Source organism: Paraphaeosphaeria sporulosa, assembly GCF_001642045.1.
Source record: "Paraphaeosphaeria sporulosa strain AP3s5-JAC2a unplaced genomic scaffold CC84scaffold_13, whole genome shotgun sequence".
NCBI classification, from domain to species: Eukaryota; Fungi; Ascomycota; class Dothideomycetes; order Pleosporales; family Didymosphaeriaceae; genus Paraphaeosphaeria; species Paraphaeosphaeria sporulosa.
The window spans coordinates 719,234-739,758 of record NW_017253372.1 but is presented as its reverse complement, the minus strand read 5'-3'; the positions used below and the strand labels follow the sequence as shown (position 1 = coordinate 739,758).

Sequence of the window (20,525 nt, the reverse complement as noted above, 5' to 3'; positions counted from 1 at the left end):
AGTCCACTTGATCGGCGCATGCTAGGGTGCCGTGAACCGCCACTGTAGTCCACTGGCAGGGTTCCCGCAGAACTGCATGGTTTGCGATGTGACATATCAGCGTGGATGTGGCTGGAACAAGTAGTTGGCTGTTCATAAGGTTGCCGTTTCGCCGAGTAAACGCGAAGACGACAGATCCAATCTTTTGAGAGTCCGTCGAAGGTGCAATCATGCCTGACCAGCACCCTGATGATACATTGTCCGGTGCAAAGCGCACACCATCTTCCGAGGGCGGCGGCTCAATCACTGGTATCGACGACAAGAGACCTATCAAGGAACCCGTCACAGTCACCAACCTAGCGACAGTGGAAACACAGCGAACGGAGTCGGTGCTTGGGAATTGGTTACTGCGCGTGCTGCGGATTCGAAAAGGTCCAAATAATGAAATCTACGACCTTGATGCCGTCGCCACGCAGCCTAGTATCTGGGACTCGGACAATGTCGAAGAGTACAAGGAACGCTACATCCACAAAGAATGGGAAAATTGGTCTGCTTTCGATCCTAGCTTCCGATGGACATGGAGGGAAGAAAGGGCTGTGCGACGAAAGGTAGACTGGAAGATCATGGTAAGCTCCCAAACCATTCTAGATTTCATTAGATACGCTGACACCACAGGTCTGGGTGTGTGTAATGTTCGCAGCCCTCAACATCGACCGCAATAACATTTCAAACGCTGTTTCCGACAACATGCTCGACGATCTCGGCATTACCCGCGCGGATTACAACATCGGACAGACCATATCACGAGTCGGATTTCTGGTCGCTGAGCTTCCTTCGCAGTTGATCTCCAAGCGTATTGGCCCTGATTTATGGATCCCCATTCAGATCTGCTCCTTTAGTCTGATCTCGGCAATGCAGTTCTTCTTAAAGGGCAGAGCATCCTTTCTAGCGACAAGGTACCTCATTGCTACCATGCAAGGAGGATTCATCCCTGATACGATTTTGTATCTCAGTTATTGGTATACGGGCCATGCTTTACCCATTCGTCTAGCCTGGTTTTGGATGTCGTCACAATTGGTCGATATTGGCGTTGGTTTCGCTGCCGTAGGTCTCTTGTCAATGCGCGGTATTTTGGGATATGAAGGCTGGCGGTGGATGTTCCTCATAGAGGGTATCTTCACGTTCCTGGTGGGACTTCTCTCTTTCTTCCTGATGCCGCAGTGTCCGGCGCGGACAAAGAGTTGGTGGAACCCGAAAGGGTACTTTGACGAGAAGGAAGAGAAGATTATTGTCAACTCTGGTGAGGCGCCTGGAAATCCTCTGAGAAAGTATGCTGATAGTACTGACAGTCATCCGCGATGATCCGCAGAAAGGAGGCATGTTCAATCGTCAAGGTCTCTCCGTCCGACAAATCTGGGAATGTTCAAAAGACTATGATATGTGGCCTTTATATGCTCTGGGTCTTCTTTTCGGCATTCCCAAATACCCCGTGGACCAATACTTGACGCTTTCATTCCGCGGGCTCGGGTTCAACGTCATCCATTCCAACCTACTGTCGATCCCAAAGACAGTTGGGTCCAGTATTACTATGCTACTCATTACTGCATTCAGCGAGCTGGTCAACAACCGAAGCTTTGTCTCGATGGCAGAGGATGCTTGGTTGCTGCCGTGTTTTGCGGCTCTGCTTGCGTTGGAGGACCCGATCAGCGCATGGGCGTATTTTGCGATTGCCACGGTACTGCTTTCTTTCCCCTAGTAAGCATTCACAAGATCGGATGCGTGATACGAAGCTAAAAATGCTAGTACGCATCCTATCCAAGTTGCATGGACCAGCAGAAACGCTGGTTCTGTGCAGAATCGAACGGTTTCAGCCTCGCTATACAACATGTTTGTCCAGGTTAGCGGGATGATTGGAGCGAACAGTAAGAATACACGCAGCCGTTCTCGAGCAATTTTGATTCGCGTTAGTTTATCAACCGGCCGATGCGCCACGATACTTCAAAGCGAACAAGGGCCTCTTAGTGATCTGTGTCTGGATGTGTGTACGTATCGCCCCGTTGAGATGTGATCCTGAGTCCCTAGCTACAACACCACACCGTGGCTAATTGTGCCCTGTATGTAAGCTCATTTGTTGCGTAGGTGATTCAATATCCCGGAACATTCTTCTATTATCGTTGGAGAAACGACCAGAAGGCCAAGAAATGGGACGCAATGACACTGGAAGAACAGGAGATGTATAGGACGACCACGACCGATGCAGGGAACAAGCGGTGAGTGTCCTGGTATTCGAAACAGGGTCGTTCAACTAATGATTGGGGTAGCCTTGACTTTCGTTTTGCAACTTGATAGGTTCACCGCTTCGTAAACGTCTAAGATGCTGGACGCGGTGCTGCATGTAGGTCTGCATAATGTTCGAGAAAGTCGCATTTCCAGCTGTGTCAAGGCGCACGGCATGAGACGCCTGAGTTATGGTGAGACGGAAGTGCATGTACGGCACGGAACGGGACGCCCCCAATGTTTGTAGAGTCAGCTTGATGCAGAAGTGGAGCTGAAAACACATCGACTTCACCCGGGATCTACAGGCCACGAGAAGCTCATTTCGCGAGCTACCGCAAAGTGTATGTGTTGTGATCGCCGTTGTTTATGGAGGCTGGCACTGTCAGGCGGCTGTTTGTTTTCCATCACGTACCGCCCACCCAACCCCTCAATTTGGTCTATTCAATAGGTACCAGCCATTGCGCCTAAAGTTAACCGTTGTGTGTTATAGCATACCTTGGAGGTAAAGAGGGTTCGTGCACCCCAATTCGTCAATCATTCCCGAGTGGCGTTTCGAACCCAGGCTTGGGAATCCTACGAACCTAATCCGCCCCATAAGACACACGATAGCTCGATTATCGTCAAGCCCCAAATGGGCGGTCGCGATGCGGTGTGCGAAGATTCTCTATGCGATGATCCGTCGTGACGAAAATGCGCCAGCACTGGTGGTTCGCAAGCTTGCATGTGAGATGGTCCTCCTGCAGTTCGATCGTACGTAAGCAAACGTGACCGAAATAGCCCCTAACGCAGCCCGCACCATCCAACTCACTCCACACAGGCCAAGGATCCATGTCTTACAACGCAAATGCACGCGATTGGGGTTTTCTAACACCTCCGTCTTACCAAGCCCGTCATACGCCTTTTTGCAGTAGCATTCATCGTGCTCCAAACCTCAAATGCGGGGAAATCCAGCCAACGCGAATGCGAAAGGGTTAAGCGATGTTCTTTGGGCCTTCCGCGTCTAATTCATCCGGCCAAACGGGGCCTAGCAGCTGAGTTCCATGTGCGCACGCGAGCGAACCGGAATTCTGGATGCCTTGGCTGCCTGCTTCAATGCGGGATGGTGTATCCTGGGGTATTTTTATATGTCATATTATGGCGAGGTTTCGGTTTAGGAGGTCGAAGGATCTGGGGGGCTGACTTGATTGGGTAGCGGCATTCACCCTGGTTGTCGCTCGGATCGCCGACTTGGATCCTGCCAGCACTGCCGGAGGACTTGCGAGTCGAGGGAACAGCAACAACAGCATCAAGACGAGTCGCGTTCAAAATTTCGGATCCACTATACCAAAGGAGGTCGTATGAGGCACAGCTTCTCGACGCAGCCGTTGCGGCAGGATGTAATTGCATCGACCACGCCGCCACAGCCCGCAGGTTCGAACCAAGAACTCAGCGCGGCGTAGCTATAGGACGGTACAGTTCGTTCATTAAGTTCTGCTCTTTACCCGCATACGGCCCGTGTCGGGTTCTCCGATCCGGTCATTGGCCAATACGCGCCGTATATGCATATTACGCTTACTCGACATGGTCCAGCGACAACTCTCGCAGATGACCGTCCAGCGTGCACTTCCCGGCGTAGATCCTGCGCGCCCCAGATGGGCGCATTGATTGCGCCAGCCCACCGGTGATGGGGAACTTATTAAGATGTAGTAGATCCCCCGCTCACGCGTTGCTGACCTCCACCTTTCCTGTACCATCTTATAGGCCTGGAAAGAGGTGCTGGAGGCCTGTGATGCCTCGACGTGTCGAGGTCGCCTACGACAACGAACCTGAATTGAAGAAGTGAAGAGTGCGACTGAAGGTCGAAGAGATGGCGCCGCAGATCGGCAACGCGGCAGACCCAGTATTGACGCGAATCGTGCAGCAAGATCGCACACCATGGTATCAGAAGAGGAACTTGAGGGTGTTGTACGCGTTGTTGTTGCCCTGTTGCATTGGCATCGAGATGACCAGTGGGTTTGACTCACAGATGATCAACACTGTTCAGATCTCACCAGCATGGCAAACCTGTGAGATAACCCAGCACTACAGATTTTGTGGAAATACTGACACCAAGCAGACTTTCATCATCCAGAGGGAGCGCTATTGGGCATCATCTCGGCCGCGTACAACCTGGGCGCGATTTGCGCGCTACCATTCGTACCCTACGTCAACGATTCATACGGAAGGCGATGGGCCATCTTTTTGGGTAGTTGGATCATGGTGGTCGGCGCCCTCGTGCAGGCTTTCTCCATCGGTCCTGCCATGTACGTGGCGGCTCGCTGGATCCTCGGCTTCGGCATCCCGTTCTGCATCATCGCCGGATCTTCGCTTATGGGAGAGCTCGCATACCCCAAAGAACGCCCTATCATGACCTCCCTATTCAATGCCCTCTACTTTGTTGGTGCACTCGTTGCCGCGGGCGTATCGTTTGGCACACAGCATCTGAACTCAGACTGGGCGTGGCGAATACCCTCGCTCCTACAAGCTGGTCCGTCTATGCTCCAAATCATCTTCATATTGTAGGTCACCCTCGAGTCTTGCCGCTACGTATCTGTTCGAGTCACAGAAAGCTGACACGCAACAGCTTTATACCCGAATCTCCTCGTTATCTAATTTCCAAGGATAAGCGCGATGAGGCTTATCAAATACTGGTCCACTACCACGCAGAAGGAAACTCGCAATCCGACTTCGCCCTCGCAGAAATGGCCCAGATCGAATCGACAATCCGGCTTGAACTCCAATATTCGCAGAGCTCTTGGTTCGATATGATATCTACTCCCGGTATGCGCAAGCGCGTCCTCGTTGGCTCCTTTCTTGGTCTGTTCACACAGTGGAGTGGGAACACGCTCATTTCGTACTACCTCTCCGACCTGCTCAAGCTCATTGGGTATGACGACCCGAACTTTAAGGGTAAGCTAAACGTCGGGCTGAACAGTTGGAATTTGGTCAACGCAGTGGCGATCAGTCTGTTGGTGCGGCGATTCCCAAGACGAGTTATGTACCTGACATGTGCGACGGCACTGTTGTGTTGTTATGTCGGGTGGACAGTAGCAATGCAGCAGTTCTTGGACAGACACACCCAGGTGGCAGCGAAAATCACTATCTTCTTCATCTTCGCGTACCAGCCGTGCTACAACATCGGCTACAACGCTTTGACATACAGTAAGTCTCACAACATCATAACTCGAACGTGGCTAACCTCATGCAGCATTCCTCGTCGAATTGTTTCCCTTCGCTCAACGCGCCCGCGGTATAACAATCTTCCAATTCTTCGGCCGCGGCGCCGGCTTCTTCACCACCTTTGTCAACCCCATCGGCCTCAGGGAAGTCAGCTGGCGCTGGTTAATAACCTACTGCTGCTGGCTCACATTCGAAATCATCTTCATCGTAGAGCTCCCCCTCCGTTCCAGCTCCACCCCAACCCACTAACATTTTGCAGTACTTTTTGTTCCCCGAGACCTACGGGCGCACACTGGAAGAGCTTGCATTTCTCTTTGAAACAGACGCGCGTGCGGAGGAAGTCCGGCAGCGCGTGGAGAAGCAACTGCAGCGTGAGCTGGGCGAGTTCGACTTCGACTTCGACAAGGCGAGCGTCAACAGGCGGAGCGATACCCCGCTTATGCCGCGAGTGCATTCGCGGACGACGGTCACAGCGGGTGGGCGGGACAGGGTGATTGACGAGCGGTGGGAGTCGGGCGGCTGGGCCGGCGACGACCATAGTCGCTGGCCATGACCTGGACACGAAGTGACGCACGCAACTTGCCTATAGTAATATGTTTCTTAGTTATCAAATGATACCCCCGACGTTATCGCGACTGAATTTCACTCGCACTGCACCTCAGGCGTCCGCCTTGCGATGGACATTATGCGACTGTAGGCCAGAAATTCGCGTGCCATGCAATCTATTCCCATACCTACGTGCAGCGCGATCGCATTCCGTCCCGGGGTTCCCCGCACTCAGGGTGTCATGCAGATGACGGACCCCGGTCGGTTTATAGATTGCGCTGCATCGGTACTTGGGCCGGTGCCGATGAGGAAGTGCCGGTCGGTAGCTATGCGACGAGCCCGAGAAGCGCGCTTGGGGCGAGTATAACGGTATTTGCTTAGGCGGTAGTCTTGTGGATATGTGCGGATGGAAGGGTGCGGTGGTGGTGTTGTGCGTGCGCAAAAATACCGAGGTGCGTGGTGCACTCCATCCACATCACCAACTTTTAGCTACCAGTGGTCGGCGACAGCCTGCTCCAGGCTTCCTACGAGCGCTTAGTTCTCCCCTCAACATTCTACCAGAAAATATCAACCTTCATGACTACCGCTTCCCATTTATTTCACCATCTATATCACCTGATTGTTTTACATCAAGTGCATTCACACCGGCGCTAGCAGATCTGCGAACCCATTGCGGTGTACATCGTACGCTAAGGATAGGGTGCTGCTGATAAGTTATCGAGATGCTCGATTGGAAGCGCTGACAGGCCACAGCAACTACACGCTGAGATCAGCATCGTAATCCCATTCCAGGCGTTCGAGGCCCAGTGATATCAGTCGGGCATGAAGTCGTGCCACGCACGTAGGTGTGGCCTTGTCATATACTCCTTCGACGTTCGCGAATACTTCACGAATTTAACTAGCTATATTGGGCAGCAATTGATGGATAAGTCTTATACATCCATTCATCTAGACAGCGAAGAAAGCACTAGTGAATAGAGTGTAGTCCCTAGCCCATACGATCATTATACGAACACTCCCTCAATTTCCCCAGGAATACTTGACCATCTGCGGACATCTCAACAGCCCATATCCCATTCCCTTTCCTGCCCAGTCACTGAGATCAATATCAGTGCTATCCACGGTCTCCCAGCCCATCTTCTGGTAGAATTTCTCGGCCGAAGCGGTGGTTTGCACGATCACCATGTTGTTCTTTAGCCCGTACTCACGGTACATATAATCCACCATCATCCTTCCGATTCCTTGCCCTTGCCACGCAATCTTGACGTTCATAGCCCCAATGGCTGATTTATAGCATAAGATATCAGTCTGCTCGTCAAACGGACTGGCGCTGGAGAAGAACTACTCACTGACATGGGGCTTGCCGCCCGTGATTTCTCGCCATTTGGCGATCACGTGCCTCGACCAGTATCGCCCAAAACTTCCTGGATTAGTAGGTCCTACCTCCTCATCAGGAGCGACCGCCTGAGCACTCGACGGTGCCCCGGCATTTACCCAGCTGCCATCCTCCCACTTCACCAGACCCCATCCCACCGTTTCTTCATTCCGTGAATCGACGGCTTTGATCAGGTGGAACTTCTGCCCATCAGGATCAGTAAAGCGTTTGGACAGTCGTGTGACGAGGGCATCGGATTCTTTCTCTGCGGCGATGTTGTGGTAGGGGCTGAATTGGAAATGAGTTAGAAGAGAGCTCTCCGCGGCTTCTGTGCGGATGGCCGCGAGGGTGGGGATGTCGGGGAGGGTGGCCGGGTGGATGGAGATGCAGTCTGTCATTCTTGTCATGAAATACAAGTACGAGATATGTCTTGATATGAGAGGTTGGTTTGATCTTTGTTTCGTTTAGGACAGAATGTTGTGTGCTCTGCCATTATCAACGAGGCCTGACGGTGTCGTACAAGATAGACAAAATCATGCTGCATTACCTCCTGCCATAATTGGCACAGTGCGTGTCATTAAAAATGAGACTACCCCGGCGTGGCACTAGCGCGGCGGGAGTGTCAGTGTGGCGTAGTGCTTAGCTACACTGCAATTCACTACAACAGAGATGACTGAGCTTTCAAGAACAGGTCTCCCCGGCCGAAGTATATGTAAACATTACCGGGAGGACAACTTGATAGTAGTCTAAGTCTTTGAATAACCTTTTAGGTCAAACCTAACTACACTCTTAGTAGATTCAACACAAATCACTTCGGCAAATCGACTTCGTCAAATAATTACACTTCCCACAGCGATTTCTGGATGTTACTGCCTATTTCACGCGAATAACAAGTCAGAGATAAGGTGTTGAGCACAAATGCGGCCTTACTAGAACACTGTAAGCTCTTGTAACGTACAAGGTGTCACTACGGGCGCTATAGTTGTGGAGAGGAGAACAAGTAAAAGGTCGGACCAAGGACTATAAATGTTGCGGTTGAGGATAAACCGCACCTTGGGCAGAAGAAATTGTTAGGCACTGAAGATTGATTGAATACTAGCTATTGTGGTATATATATGTGTGCGTGAAGCGATGTAGTACAGAGCATGGGTAAGCGATGCTGGACCGAGCCATGGTGTTGAGGTTAACAGGGTAAACCGCGACAATAAAAGAACACTAAACGTTCAACCAAACTCTCCACACTCTTCGCGTGCGTCCAGAGAAGCAACGCCGTTGGATTCGATGCGCAGATAAGCATATCTGGGCGATAGAATTTCTTGGAGATGGCATCCCGATCGATAAAATCCAGTACGGCGCCATGCATGTAGGCGGTCAGTGATACTCAGTACTGGGATGTTGAGATTTTGCGCTATGAAAGAGTGACCTGCCTGTTTTATCCTCTGACTGCAGATATGGCTGATCGTAACGGTGATGACAGCATAAAGCACTGGCCTGAACGAGTGAACCCCACTCCATCTTTGCACAATGCTTGCAGATCAATGCTAGATTGGCCGGCGAAGCTCTTTGTTGCCCTCATGTGCTACCTTGCTGGTGGTCAAAGGTTGTTGTGCTTCATACTCGGTTGCATCATCCAGGAGCCTTGGGGATCGAGTCACCAATTCGCGGTGGCCGGCGACGTAGCTATAAAGGAAGCAGTGAAGCATCCTTCGTCGTTGAATCACTCACCAACCTTTCCCTGCCTACTTGACCACTTTCACCCCAGAACATCAACTCTTACCTCTCCAGCCATCATTTGTGGCAAACTCTTCATCACTGCAGCAATGGTGATACTTGTTACAGCCGCAGAGACGAACAGCACCTCGGACGGCCTGGCCACTCAATCCACCAGGGTCGCAGACTTGACGAGGATCCCCTAAATCCCGAACCGCGATGTCGTCTCAGGTAACGACAGCCCTTCTGTTCGGCGTGTGACAGCTGCCATGCTCGACGCAATCGCCAACCAAGCACTCGTGGCCTAGGACTCGAATCTCTCCCCCACGAGCAAACGTGCTGCGTACACGGAGGAGGAACAGTCCCAGATCACGGATGCTTGTGCTGACGCAAGTCAAAGAATCTCTTTACATTCGGGAACGCTAGGACGTAGCTCACGGAATGCCATCATCCATAGCATCACCAACTCGATGCTCGGCGCTGCCGTTGAGAAACATTCTGCAGTCGTCTCGCACAATGCCGGGCACACCGAAGGCGCCGCCATAAAATACAGCGTGTTTGCTGCAAAAAGCTGACGGGAGGCAGTGCTTGCGAGCATCCCGGCACAGAAGTCGGCTGTGACTGTGCAGAAGGCGGGGCACAATGATACTTGTCAGATGACTGTTGATATTTACTTGCATGGGCCGAGCGGTCTGATAGATTCTGCTTGAGGACGGAGCTAGAACCTTGCTTTGCAAGAGAGCTAGAGCAGTGATTTGAGACAAATCAGAAGAATGTGTCGATTGACTGTCATTCGTTAGATGAGCCATCCAACTATCAGATTAAAGCCGTTCTTCCACAGCTTTGCTGCAGTCGTTGCACCAGCTGTGGTAGTGTACAAATGACCGTCTTACGCCTCCCCAGATAGAGCGTGCAAGTAGAGTCTTCACCCGCATGTCATCCTGACTCCGTGCTCCAGGACAGCCCTCCAGTCTACGTTGCTTGTGTCTTTTTCCTCTTCAAAAACCAACCCCCTACGCTAGAAGAAGACTTATCTCCAACATGTTCGCCATCAGAGTCGCAGCACCACTTAGGACCAAGCTGCCCCCCTGTCTGTCGACAACAAACGATCCTGCAATATATCCCAATAAGCCGTACTTTCTTTACATTGCCATCCTTCAAGCTACTTGCCTTCTGCCTGATTGTGAGATGCCACTCTTTCCAGATAATAGTGGGCTGACTCGTATGAACTCAAGGCCCAACATGAACCCAGATGCGATGTCTCCAAATATGTAACGCCACGTGGGCTTCTGAGCATGCCACTCGTTTATGTGCTAGTGTTGATGGCGTCGTCAACGCCAGAGGCTTCGTATCGCAGCAGGATGGTTGCGTGGTGGGAAGTAGAATTATATATCGAAATCGAGAAAAGAGAGTCCAAGTCCCACACCACTTAATCGCGTGATCCACTGTCAACCTTTACGCACATGTAACATGAATAGGGCGTGTACTATATCTAGCAACTCTTTAGATGGAAAGTGCTAAAGTATTCGAATTATGTGTTCATTGGGATGCCTAATATCATGTTGGCCATTATCAGTGGACGGAAGTCGGCTTTCATTGTGGTGCTGATAGATTTTGAAGTCGAGGTGAAGAGCAAGCCGCGGATCAGGGGGTGGGTTTCGGCGCATTTGAGGGTGTAGAGGGTGTAATTTAGGCCGAGGAGTTAGGGGAGAGTAGTTTAGAGACGACGCGAGGCGATTGACGTTGAGAAAGCATGCCGCTTCATTGATTGATAATGGAGAAATATTAGCACCTGCTTTTCGTTTCCAGTTTCCAGTTCCTAGCGAGACGTCGGGAATAAGAGCTGCAAGACCATCTCGTACCCAAGGAGGCAGTACTCCACGTAACATAATGTACAAAGTATTAGTCCGCCCCTCGATTTTCCCCCGCTGTGCCTTGACCTTCTGATGCTGCCTCTCTTCGCCGGTCGTCGAGTACCGTTGCCTTCCAGTGCACGCACATTTTCGGAACTCCACCTATACGGATTTAACATCATATTGTACATCAGCTATGGCCACCAAGCAGCGGCTGATTCTCTCCGTTCCCACCTGCACCACCCTTCTTCTTCTTACCTCGCTTCTTGCGCTTTTTCTTGCTATTGCCTGCACCGTGCGAGTCGTTCTGGGTGCTCTCTGTGTCGGTGTTTGTGTTCTCCTTCTGATCTTGAGCACCGTCAGTCTGTGCAAGGACAGTCTCAGAGTCACTCGAACTCGTGGTCTCCAATACAATCTTCCTCACGCCGTTGGCTTCCACGATGTTCTCAGAGATACTACCACTGCGAGCCGTGTGTCGCTTCTTCGGAGGACTGCGCGAGGGGGACGGTGATCGGCGGAGCGATGCTACCGTGCTAACGGACTGCGATCGCTGTTTGGAGCGGCTACGGTTCTCCTCGGGAGATCCGTTGCTGCCCACAGCAACCTTCGAATTCCCATTCGCCTGGTGGGATTTCGGCGAGGTTGGTGGCTCGTCATCGGCTGGATTTGATCTGTGCTGATCGTCCTTCCAAGACAGACGTTCAGCGGCCATGGTTCCGTAACCCACGGCAAGGCTGTGTACTCCGTCGCTGGCTTCTCGTCCTGTAGTTTCCTGTCAGCTTGTTCCAGCATCCAACGGCGATTGCTGCAACATACCTGCCGATTCCAACAATCCCTCTCCAACGCCTCCTTGAGGCGCATGCGCAGATTTCACACTGATTACCGGACTGGTAGGCCTATGGTGCTCAGGTATAGTATTGGGAATGCCATTATTGACAGCCTGCTTGATCTTGACTGTGCCAATGCGGGTTGCCTTGGGACGACTGGCAACGTTCGAAGGGCCGAGATGCTTGAGATGCTGTCGAATGTCGGGGTCGTCGCTACGGATGCCTCGAGTTGTCGCTCGGTCTAAAGATTGACTAGCTGCCTCACTGCTCCTGCGGCGCAGAAGGAAAGTCGTAGCCTTGGGAGCGGTGCTCTCCTGGAGAGATAACCTCTTCGCCGAGCCACCATCGGGCTGTTCTACTTGGAGCTCTCCGTCCTTGACCGCCTCAGTATGCTTTTGAGAAGGATCGGCGAGAATTTCGCCTTTTGGCACGCGCGTGCGGGGAGCGGGGTGGATCCGACGAATGGCCTACAGGTAATTAGTGGTTGGCTCGAGCATTCAACAAACTGCCTCCGGTAACGCACCTTATGAACATCGACGAAGACATCCGACTCGTCGATAATCTCTTCACCGATGAGCTCCTCGATGACGTCTTCGAGTGTTACCACACCAACAGCGCCATAGGAGTCGCCAGGGAAGTCAGAGACCAAGACCATGTGGGATTTACCTTCCTGAAAGAAGTTGATGATGTCCAAGCAGCTAGTCTCCGGGCGGGTTTCAGGGAGGGTAGCCAAAGCAAAATCGCGTACGCGTAGGGCGTCCTCGGGATCGTACGTGATGAGCATCTTGACAAGAAGCATGCCCACGAAGTTATCTGGGTTCTCGGGCGTGTGGATCGGAATGCGCGAGTAGCCAGCGGACAGTATGTTCTCCATCATTTTCTCGTCGAGCACGGTATCAGACGACATGGTGAAAACATCATCCATGGGCGTCATAATGCTTCCAACAGCCTTGGCCTTCAGATCCAACACGGCAGAAATGATGGTGACCTCATCTTCGTTGAGGCGATCGTCCGGACTGGTACCGAGCGTCTTGTGGAGCGTGACAAGCGTCTTCAGACCAGCTTTCTTGTACGTGGTCCCATGATCTTCTCCGAGAAGATAGTCTAGGAGTTTCGCTGTGGGCCAAGCAACAGGTGCCATGACGTACATGAGAGCGAGGACAACGGGCGCCATCCAGGCGCCAATGGGCAAGCCATAGCGGACGCAGATGGACTGGGGAACGACCTCTCCGAAGATGACTATACGCGGTCAGATGTTGAAGGTGTGAACTTGGGAAGGGTGCTTACCGATCAAGACGGTAGAGCTCAGGACGGCAGGCCAGCCTCCACCGAGCGACCTATCGAGCACGATGGGCAGCGTTTCGTTGGTGATGACGTTGCTCAACAGCAGTGTCACCAGAACCCAGTGTTTTCCTCTCTTGAGCAGGCGCAACACCCTGGCTGCGTTCTTTCGCTCCGAGCCTTCGCCGGACGACGCGATGACTTGGAGGTAGATCTCATCCTGGCCCATCAAGCTGTGGGTGCATTGGTCAGCTATTGCGCATGGCTTGATACGGCCACCGAGGTACTTACGCGATGGTCAGGCCGGCGAACACACCTCCGCCGAAGACGAGGGCAATGGCGATGCCCAGGTACAGCCACAGGCTCGCGTCGGCGGGCGATTTGGGCGCGTCCTCATCGGCGAGGGTGTGAATGGCGCCTTTGTGGAAGAGGGGGATGGCCTTCACCACAGGCGCGAGGCCGTAGATGAGGGCGAGCCGGGCGATGTTGATGGGGCCATGGCGCGCCCACGGTCGAACATCAGCAGAGCCTCTTGAGCGAACAGAGCTCATGGCCGATGCCACAGCTTCTCAGGCGTGTTGAGAACGCGGGATTGAGAGAGGGAGGAGGCAATGGGCGGCGCGTTGGGGAAGCAGGTCGAGCGTCGCCGCAAAGATGAGGATGTCGCGAGAAAAGCGGGCCCGTGCGTTCTGGGTGCGGGACGGCAAGCCGTTCAGTCGCAGCACAAGCGGACAGAACAGGCGCACCATCAAGCCAAGTCCTGGGCGGCTAGGGACCCAATGCGATCCTCGTCGACGGTGCGTCATTGCGCGCCCAGCGTGGGTGCGCATTCTGCCTGACATTGAGTGCACCGCACCGCAGCATCGCGGGCTTCGCGAGACCGACAGCAGCCTTCGTCATCGTGCCTTGCCGAGCCTCTCGAACCACAGCCCAACGGCCAGAGCCCGTCACGTGCCGCCCCGGGGATACCCCCGCTGGGCTGTGCTATCTCCGGCCGGCGCGCTGGGCGGCGGTAACCCGCAAGTAGCCGTTGGAGGACTGTTTGTTCGGCAATGCCACAACTCTGCTCGTCCCGCCGGCCGCACAGCTGCCCTGGACTTCTGCTTTCCTCCAGAACATGTAACTGCGAGCATTAGACAATGGCCGCAAGAAGCCCCTCTACCCGCACCCTCTCAAGGTATTTCTTGCGCCCGCAAGCCTCCCTGCACCCTGCATGTCGCCAACAATACCGTCCGCAGCGGTACTCTTCTGCAGTAGCTGGAGCACGCCTCAACGGCCCTATTGAATATGACACCACGCCGCTGCTCCACCACACTTCCAAGGCCGCTCTCACCAACCCGGAACTGCCCGATGAGGTACGCAAGGGCCAGACCAAGCGCATCAATCTGTACCAAGCCGTGAACGAGGCTCTCCGCCATGCTCTGCAATCAGACGAAAGAGTAATCGTATTTGGCGAGGATGTGCAGTTTGGCGGCGTCTTTAGAGCCACCATGAATCTCGCGAGCGACTTTGGGACGGAACGCGTCTTCAACACGCCGCTGAGCGAGCAGGGCCTCGTTGGCTTTGCCATCGGTGCTGCCAGCGAGGGTATGAAGCCCGTCGCTGAGATTCAGTTTGCCGACTACGTCTACCCTGCCTTTGACCAGATTGTCAACGAGGCGGCCAAGTACAGATACATGTCGGGAGCGAACCAAGTGCATTGCGGAGGCCTGGTCGTTCGCATGCCGACCGGTGTAGTAGGACACGGTGGCCTGTGGGTACCTCGACAATCAGCATGACACCTGTAGATGCTAACGAAGACCGTAGCTACCACTCTCAGTCCCCCGAAGCACTCTTCACCCACATACCCGGCCTCCACGTTGTCATCCCTCGCTCACCCACCCAAGCTAAAGGCCTCCTCCTCTCCGCCATTCGCACAAACGACCCGGTCGTCTTCATGGAGCCCAAGATTCTCTATCGCGCATCCATCGAACAAGTCCCCGTCGATCCGTTCTACCTCCCTCTCGACAAGGCAGAAATCCTAAAACCTGGCAAGGACATCACCATTGTCTCATACGGCCAGCCATTGTACACGTGTTCAGCAGCGATAACGGCAGCAGAAAAGGACTTTGGGTGCAGCGTTGAGCTGATTGACCTGCGGACGGTGTATCCCTGGGACCGCGAGACGGTCCTTGAAAGTGTGAAGAAAACAGGGAGGGCGATTGTAGTCCACGAGAGCATGCAGAACGCGGGCGTTGGTGCTGAGGTGGCGGCGACGATTCAGGAGAAGGCGTTCCTGAGGTTAGAGGCACCAGTGAAGCGGGTAACGGGTTGGGCGACATTCACAGGCTTGATGTTCGAGCCACTGATAGTACCGGACGTCACGAGTGAGTTCTTCCCCAATGCGTGTCTTGCTGGATTGCTAACAGAGCGCAGGAGTATACGACGCCATCAAAAAGACATTAGATTACTAGTTACAAAGAATGATTTCAAAAAGCGATGAATAATCCCCAACCCGCTCACCACGTCCGCACCACTTCCGCCAACCAACTCCGTGAACTTTCACGTGGTAGCCCAATCATCCTCCGCCTGAAGACCGAAACTAACAGGACGTCCAACCCTGGCCCCAGGTCTCCCCGATGGCCACGCTAGACCCCACAGCTCGGCACGAAGCGACGTCCCCACCGCACACCCTAACATCCTTCCCCTCGCCACGCATGAAATCTCATCAACAACTCTTTCCCTCCAATAAAAATACAATTTGAAAAGCTGTCGCTTCTGTGGATCGAACACAGTACCTCCAGATGTACATTCGAATTGAACCGAAGTTTGCCGCCGGGGCGGATTGCTTCAGTCTGGCGCTCTCCCAAGTGAGCTAAAGCGACTGTTGCTTGATATCAAATTGCAAAAATTGAGCTATTATATACCAGGTGAATTGCTATTTGCTTCGACCGCGGCACACATATCATGGTGAAGGCGGGTGGGTCCGAGATAAACGGACTGGCTGGACTGGGCCAAGTAGGGCACCAAAGTGCGCTCTGTACAAAGCAAGAGTCGCGTTGATGCAGGACCACGAGTCTATACGACCTACATACCGCCGCTCAACACACTCGTCCCTCTCTACTGTCACCATAGAATACATATCGCGCCGCCCATTTGCCTTGTCCATCTTACCACGCAACTGACCGCCTCAACGACCCACTTCTCTCCCCTACTCCGCTCCCTTCCCCGGAACGTTCCTTGCGCCTCAAGACGCGTATATAATCGCCTACTCCTTGCGCCTGCCTTCATGGAAGCGCATCCGGCTCAATGGTCTAGTGGTATGATTGTCGCTTCGGGATTTTACGCCTGGATCCGTTGGATCTAAATGTGACAGGCCCCGCGTTCGAATCGCGGTTGAGCCCTTCGCTTTTTTGGGAGTGCATGGGGGTGATAGGGGATGGGAGTATTTTTGCTGTGTGAGGGCAGTTGTTCGTCTCTTAACAGAAAGTGACTACAGCGTGAGATGGCAATACTCGTACGATCACGGAGTTTGACTTGACCTGTTTGCACTTGCAAATTGCTTCACCAGGCGATCTTTGAATGGGTGCGATTGCATACGAATGATCTTAGACTGGTGAGCACCATCTCATCCACCCAGCTTCCTCCGCGCCTCTTCTTCTCGGGCCAGTGTCTGGGGGCACAAATACGTAACCACCCGCAGCTGGTCCTTTGCCAGGGCACAGCTAACGTAGAAATGGATATCCCCAGTGCTCTCGAGGAACTCCTCTCCACTAAATCAAAGTCAGTGTGCTGCTTAGACCGTAAAGCGCGAGCTAACTTACTAAATTTTTCTCAACGCTTCCTCATAGTTGTCCATCTGCGGCAGCATCTTATCTGCGTTCCTCCTCGTGGCAAAGTACCTGCGCAGTCGCTGCAGAACCTCCGCGTCGTTCTTACAAAACGATGCAGGTGAGATGTACACCTTGGGCGTCGTCGGCTTACCCGCCTTGACAGTGAAGTAGAATCCCGGACCCGCGCGCTCGACCTCGGATGGCAATTCCGCCGGTGCATCTCCAATGAAGATGCGCCAGAAGTCTTTCACGTCTGCGATCGCCTCCGCACTGTACATCCCCATATCGTATCTCCCTCCCAACGTGAGTGCATCCATGAGATACTCAACAGACGTGTTCGGCGCACGTGTATATATCTTGATGCGCGACTGCTGCGGGGAAATCAAATCGAATGAGAAGATGCCGACATCCATCTTCCACTTTGCCGCCGCCTCATGGAGATACTCCAGCATAGGCTCGCACCTCAGCGACGCGTATTGCTCCTCTGGCAGCGCCCGAATCGCGCCCACCACAACCTCAAGATTCGACACGCCCATCTCCTGCGCCCGCAGCCCAGGGAAGATGTACAGCTTGATAATCGGCCCAGTCCGGTCGATGTCCCTCGTGACAAACGTCCCCGCAACAGGCGCAAGCTCAAAGTTCAGTTTCTCCGTCATCTTCACGCGGCCCAGCTCGCTCGGCAGCACAGCAGCCATGAAGTGATTGTACCACTCCAGATCCAGACCCGTCACCAGACCCTGGCTGTCCAGGTGCTTGATCCACGCATCTGTCTCGTATCGGTTGAACGGATCCGCTTCCGTGCCCGCCAAAGGCCCGATCGGCTCGAACGACGTCCGGACCACGCCCTTGCCCTCGAGACCCCACTCCCATGACAGGTCGAGCGGTGTACCGTCCGGTGTCTGCGGGCTTTTCCAGCGCAGATGGCCATTTGAGTCGGGCGTGGGGCCCAGCTCGGGGACAATGTGGATGGCGTAGAAGAGGAGCTCGGTGTACTGTTCTGCTTTGGAGTAGCCGGCGTAGTTGAGCAACAAGGCGAGTTGGCTGCCGGTTTTATCCCACCAGAATTGATGTTCGGGTTTGCGGAATTGGATGGTGCTGCTTATGATGTCGAAGGGCTGCTTGGTCTCGACGCGGGTGGTGTTTGAGATGTCTTGTGAGGCAAAGACTTTTCGCTTGAGGGCGTTGATGGCATCGTTGCTGAGTGTGCTACCAGCGCGCTCGATTTGTGACTCGACTGGAATCGCGCTTGGTGCCATCGTAGCGGCAAGCTGAGAGGTGATGAGTTCCGCCGCTGTGTTGTCACTGGATATGAGCTTGTCAAAGGAAGCGAAATTGACGCAGATTAGATTGATTTACGGAGCTACGCAGTCGAATGCGAGAAGGAAGTTAGAACCCCACCAGAAGACGGTCCTCATTATATTTGCTCACTCGAGTGAGCGTCCGGCAAACGATCCCTACAATCACGCCATCTGATCACTAGCAATGCTCCGTTCGTACTGTTGCCGCGTACGCTACAGCTTGGAACGTTGTACCAATCAATCTTGTAACACTAGGATGATTTACACGCCCGGTAAGCACGGATTCATTGGTTCTTGAGCGTCGCCTTACGTGTAGGATGAGATCCTACAAGTATGGTCGATCCTACACTTTGTGTACCTGCCGTTTCAGACATGATTTTGTATATTCTACACTGCATACGCCGAGTGGTTCGGTCGCTTAGGCTCTTTATGTGGAGCTGTTCGCTAAGTTGATTCTAGAATACGGGATCACGGAGAGGATCAGATTCAATCCATCTCGCGTATCATCTGGGGTCGAGTCTAAACTTGTCGCTGTAGGGTACAGCAAGGTAATTCTGCTGTGCATGCAACCGATTTTGGCACGGTGCTCTTTGCTATGAAAAGGTAGAAGGAAGCAGAGGACTTGACACGTACATGAAGGATTCCTCAACGCTCCATGCATCCCTCGTAAGACCCTAGACCAGTTCCACCCGAGAACCTCCGCATTGGGATGTACGGCGCCCACAGGGTAAGCTCGCTAGCCTATTTAGCGTCCCTGCAGCAGCGTAATATAAGCATGTGAGCTCTCTGCGACCAGGCATGTCTGTAACAACTATAGACAGATTGCGAAGGAGGCGTAGCGCATATGGCTGTCCGCAATGAAATTCCTAATTCCTTCCGGGTATTCAGATGTTTCTCGGCTAGGACTAGGGGCCGCGTTAGACCACCGGAAGATTCCTGAGCGCCTAGGTAGGAAGCTGCCAAACGGTCAGGAACCTGATAATTGTAGAACATCTCGCTTCGCTCTTCTAGAAGTGAACCCTCCAAAAGAAAACCAGAAAGCTTTTGAATACCACCGAACCACACACAGTCCAACAACTGCGACATGCGTAGTTTTTCACTCCAAACTTCCGGCCGTAACCACGAAACCCACCCGCATGCACGTTATACTATACCACGGACCATGCATATAGTGCGGTCAATGTAAGCAAGGACGCCTGATGGGCAAGACTCACCCAAGCGTTGCTTAGCAGTATCTTGCCGTCTTGCGTCTAGTTCGGGGGCCATTGGGACGTCTCTACTAAGCGATGCCCCACAGTGTTGGATGTAGTGCATCCTGAGCGGCAACCGAGAAACGAAGCACAGTGTTCATTAACATAGCACAATGACTAGCCGTGCGACTAGCGTCAGTGTGCGATCATATCTTGGTATCTTTTTGCCAAAGATTTCTGTTCTTTTGGGCTTCGCGATGGACACCGAGTATTTTCAAATTGATGTCTCTTACATGTCGCGAAGTAGTGAAATTGAGGCTTACTGCATCCCGGCGCGGCTCGCGGGAGGTACCGTTGTCGAGACGGTCCGCCTTCCTTTCGTGGATGATTTCATGCCTCCTGGTGGCGCAGTTCGTCGCCACGACCCAACAAAATGCCATGCAGAGACCAAGCCGCTTGCTTGAAAACAGGCAATTCACGAGTATGACGAGATGGGCCCCTGCAGATGCCGTTATATCTTTGTTCAGACGAGGACCATACTGACGTCCAGGTTCTGGCCGGAAGAGCACAGTGGCAACCTGAAGAACCTGGGATGTATTGTCGAGTTCAGGTCGCAGTCATATCAATTCTGGTAGTTCAACCTCACACCGAGGTTTTTACTTATGCCGTTACACGTGCACTGGGCATTCGAAATTTCGGACGTTTATGCGGCCTCACGAGTGAAGAGGGGGCGCAGTTGATGGGTAGCGACAGTCATCGTACCGGAAGGGTGATATATAGATCTTAGTGGGACGTATCACCGGCCAAGACCAGCAAACCTGATCTTGTCTGTCACGTGAGTGATTGTTCACCGCTGTACCAAGCTCCCAGATCCAGACTGTTGAATAACCGCTCTAACCACATGTCGTAGTTACACTCTTTAAGACGCCAGTAAGTAAGCTAAACATTCTCTGGCAAAACCGGCCGTTCAAATAAAAAACCTCAGCCCATCTGCCACGAGCGTACTGTGCACGATGTAGAGGCAAAGGTACGATACAACGTAATTTGATTGAGTGCGTAAATGAGTTTAGATATCCTATGTAGCTCTCAGGGCCTATATCGAACTCCACGGTATTCATTGCCTTTGCTTAACTATCAACTTACTGCGCTTGGCAGTCGTGCTGGTTGACATTCTAATTT

General features: G+C 53.0%; 6 protein-coding genes and 1 non-coding gene across 7 annotated transcripts; 4 read left to right on the top strand and 3 right to left on the bottom strand.

The window, feature by feature from the left end:
• Nucleotides 1-209: 209 nt before the first annotated feature.
• On the top strand, nt 210-2,492 carry CC84DRAFT_1199685 (MFS general substrate transporter; the record flags this gene model as incomplete). The annotated part of the gene is made up of 8 exons (XM_018181633.1): nt 210-288; nt 328-605; nt 655-1,279; nt 1,329-1,734; nt 1,783-1,901; nt 1,948-2,021; nt 2,119-2,249; nt 2,301-2,492. 8 exons carry the CDS (start codon nt 210-212, stop codon nt 2,323-2,325), a joined length of 1,737 nt encoding a protein of 578 aa, XP_018030521.1. The 3' UTR covers nt 2,326-2,492.
• Nucleotides 2,493-4,102: 1,610 nt separating this feature from the next.
• CC84DRAFT_1190887 (hexose transporter-like protein) lies at nt 4,103-6,007 on the top strand (the record flags this gene model as incomplete). The annotated part of the gene is made up of 5 exons (XM_018181147.1): nt 4,103-4,301; nt 4,352-4,793; nt 4,859-5,436; nt 5,483-5,661; nt 5,714-6,007. 5 exons carry the CDS (start codon nt 4,103-4,105, stop codon nt 6,005-6,007), a joined length of 1,692 nt encoding a protein of 563 aa, XP_018030520.1.
• A 1,013-nt stretch (nt 6,008-7,020) lies between these two features.
• On the bottom strand, nt 7,021-7,773 carry CC84DRAFT_1209814 (uncharacterized protein; the record flags this gene model as incomplete). Its single annotated transcript, XM_018182244.1, has 2 exons — nt 7,021-7,283; nt 7,350-7,773. 2 exons carry the CDS (start codon nt 7,771-7,773, stop codon nt 7,021-7,023), a joined length of 687 nt encoding a protein of 228 aa, XP_018030519.1.
• A 3,065-nt stretch (nt 7,774-10,838) lies between these two features.
• Nucleotides 10,839-13,675, bottom strand: CC84DRAFT_1130098 (DUF21-domain-containing protein). Its single transcript, XM_018175849.1, has 5 exons — nt 13,338-13,675; nt 13,053-13,279; nt 12,289-13,004; nt 11,755-12,232; nt 10,839-11,700 (listed from the first exon to the last, which is right to left on the bottom strand). Exons 1-5 carry the CDS (start codon nt 13,595-13,597, stop codon nt 11,129-11,131), a joined length of 2,253 nt encoding a protein of 750 aa, XP_018030518.1. The 5' UTR covers nt 13,598-13,675; the 3' UTR covers nt 10,839-11,128.
• A 510-nt stretch (nt 13,676-14,185) lies between these two features.
• Nucleotides 14,186-15,499, top strand: CC84DRAFT_1222463 (thiamine diphosphate-binding protein; the record flags this gene model as incomplete). The annotated part of the gene is made up of 3 exons (XM_018183374.1): nt 14,186-14,799; nt 14,853-15,412; nt 15,462-15,499. 3 exons carry the CDS (start codon nt 14,186-14,188, stop codon nt 15,497-15,499), a joined length of 1,212 nt encoding a protein of 403 aa, XP_018030517.1.
• Nucleotides 15,500-16,328: 829 nt separating this feature from the next.
• Nucleotides 16,329-16,429, top strand: CC84DRAFT_t99. The gene has a single exon. It is a non-coding gene; the product is annotated as a tRNA-Pro (tRNA).
• Nucleotides 16,430-16,638: 209 nt separating this feature from the next.
• CC84DRAFT_1168998 (aromatic prenyltransferase) lies at nt 16,639-18,229 on the bottom strand. The gene is made up of 2 exons (XM_018179550.1): nt 16,850-18,229; nt 16,639-16,798 (listed from the first exon to the last, which is right to left on the bottom strand). Exons 1-2 carry the CDS (start codon nt 18,112-18,114, stop codon nt 16,654-16,656), a joined length of 1,410 nt encoding a protein of 469 aa, XP_018030516.1. The 5' UTR covers nt 18,115-18,229; the 3' UTR covers nt 16,639-16,653.
• Between the last annotated feature and the right edge of the window lie 2,296 nt (nt 18,230-20,525).

Bases quoted from the DNA above. Each gene is read 5' to 3' on its own strand.
- CC84DRAFT_1130098 (XM_018175849.1), bottom strand. From the start codon at position 13,597: ATGAGCTCTGTTCGCTCAAGAGGCTCTGCTGATGTTCGACCGTGGGCG. The intron at 13,005-13,052 runs GTAAGCACCCTT...GACCGCGTATAG, and splicing joins GAGCTCTACCGTCTTGATCG to TCATCTTCGGAGAGGTCGTT. The intron at 12,233-12,288 runs GTGCGTTACCGG...AATTACCTGTAG, and splicing joins TCTTCGTCGATGTTCATAAG to GCCATTCGTCGGATCCACCC.
- CC84DRAFT_1168998 (XM_018179550.1), bottom strand. From the start codon at position 18,114: ATGGCACCAAGCGCGATTCCAGTCGAGTCACAAATCGAGCGCGCTGGT. The intron at 16,799-16,849 runs GTAAGTTAGCTC...ACTTTGATTTAG, and splicing joins GAAGCGTTGAGAAAAATTTA to TGGAGAGGAGTTCCTCGAGA.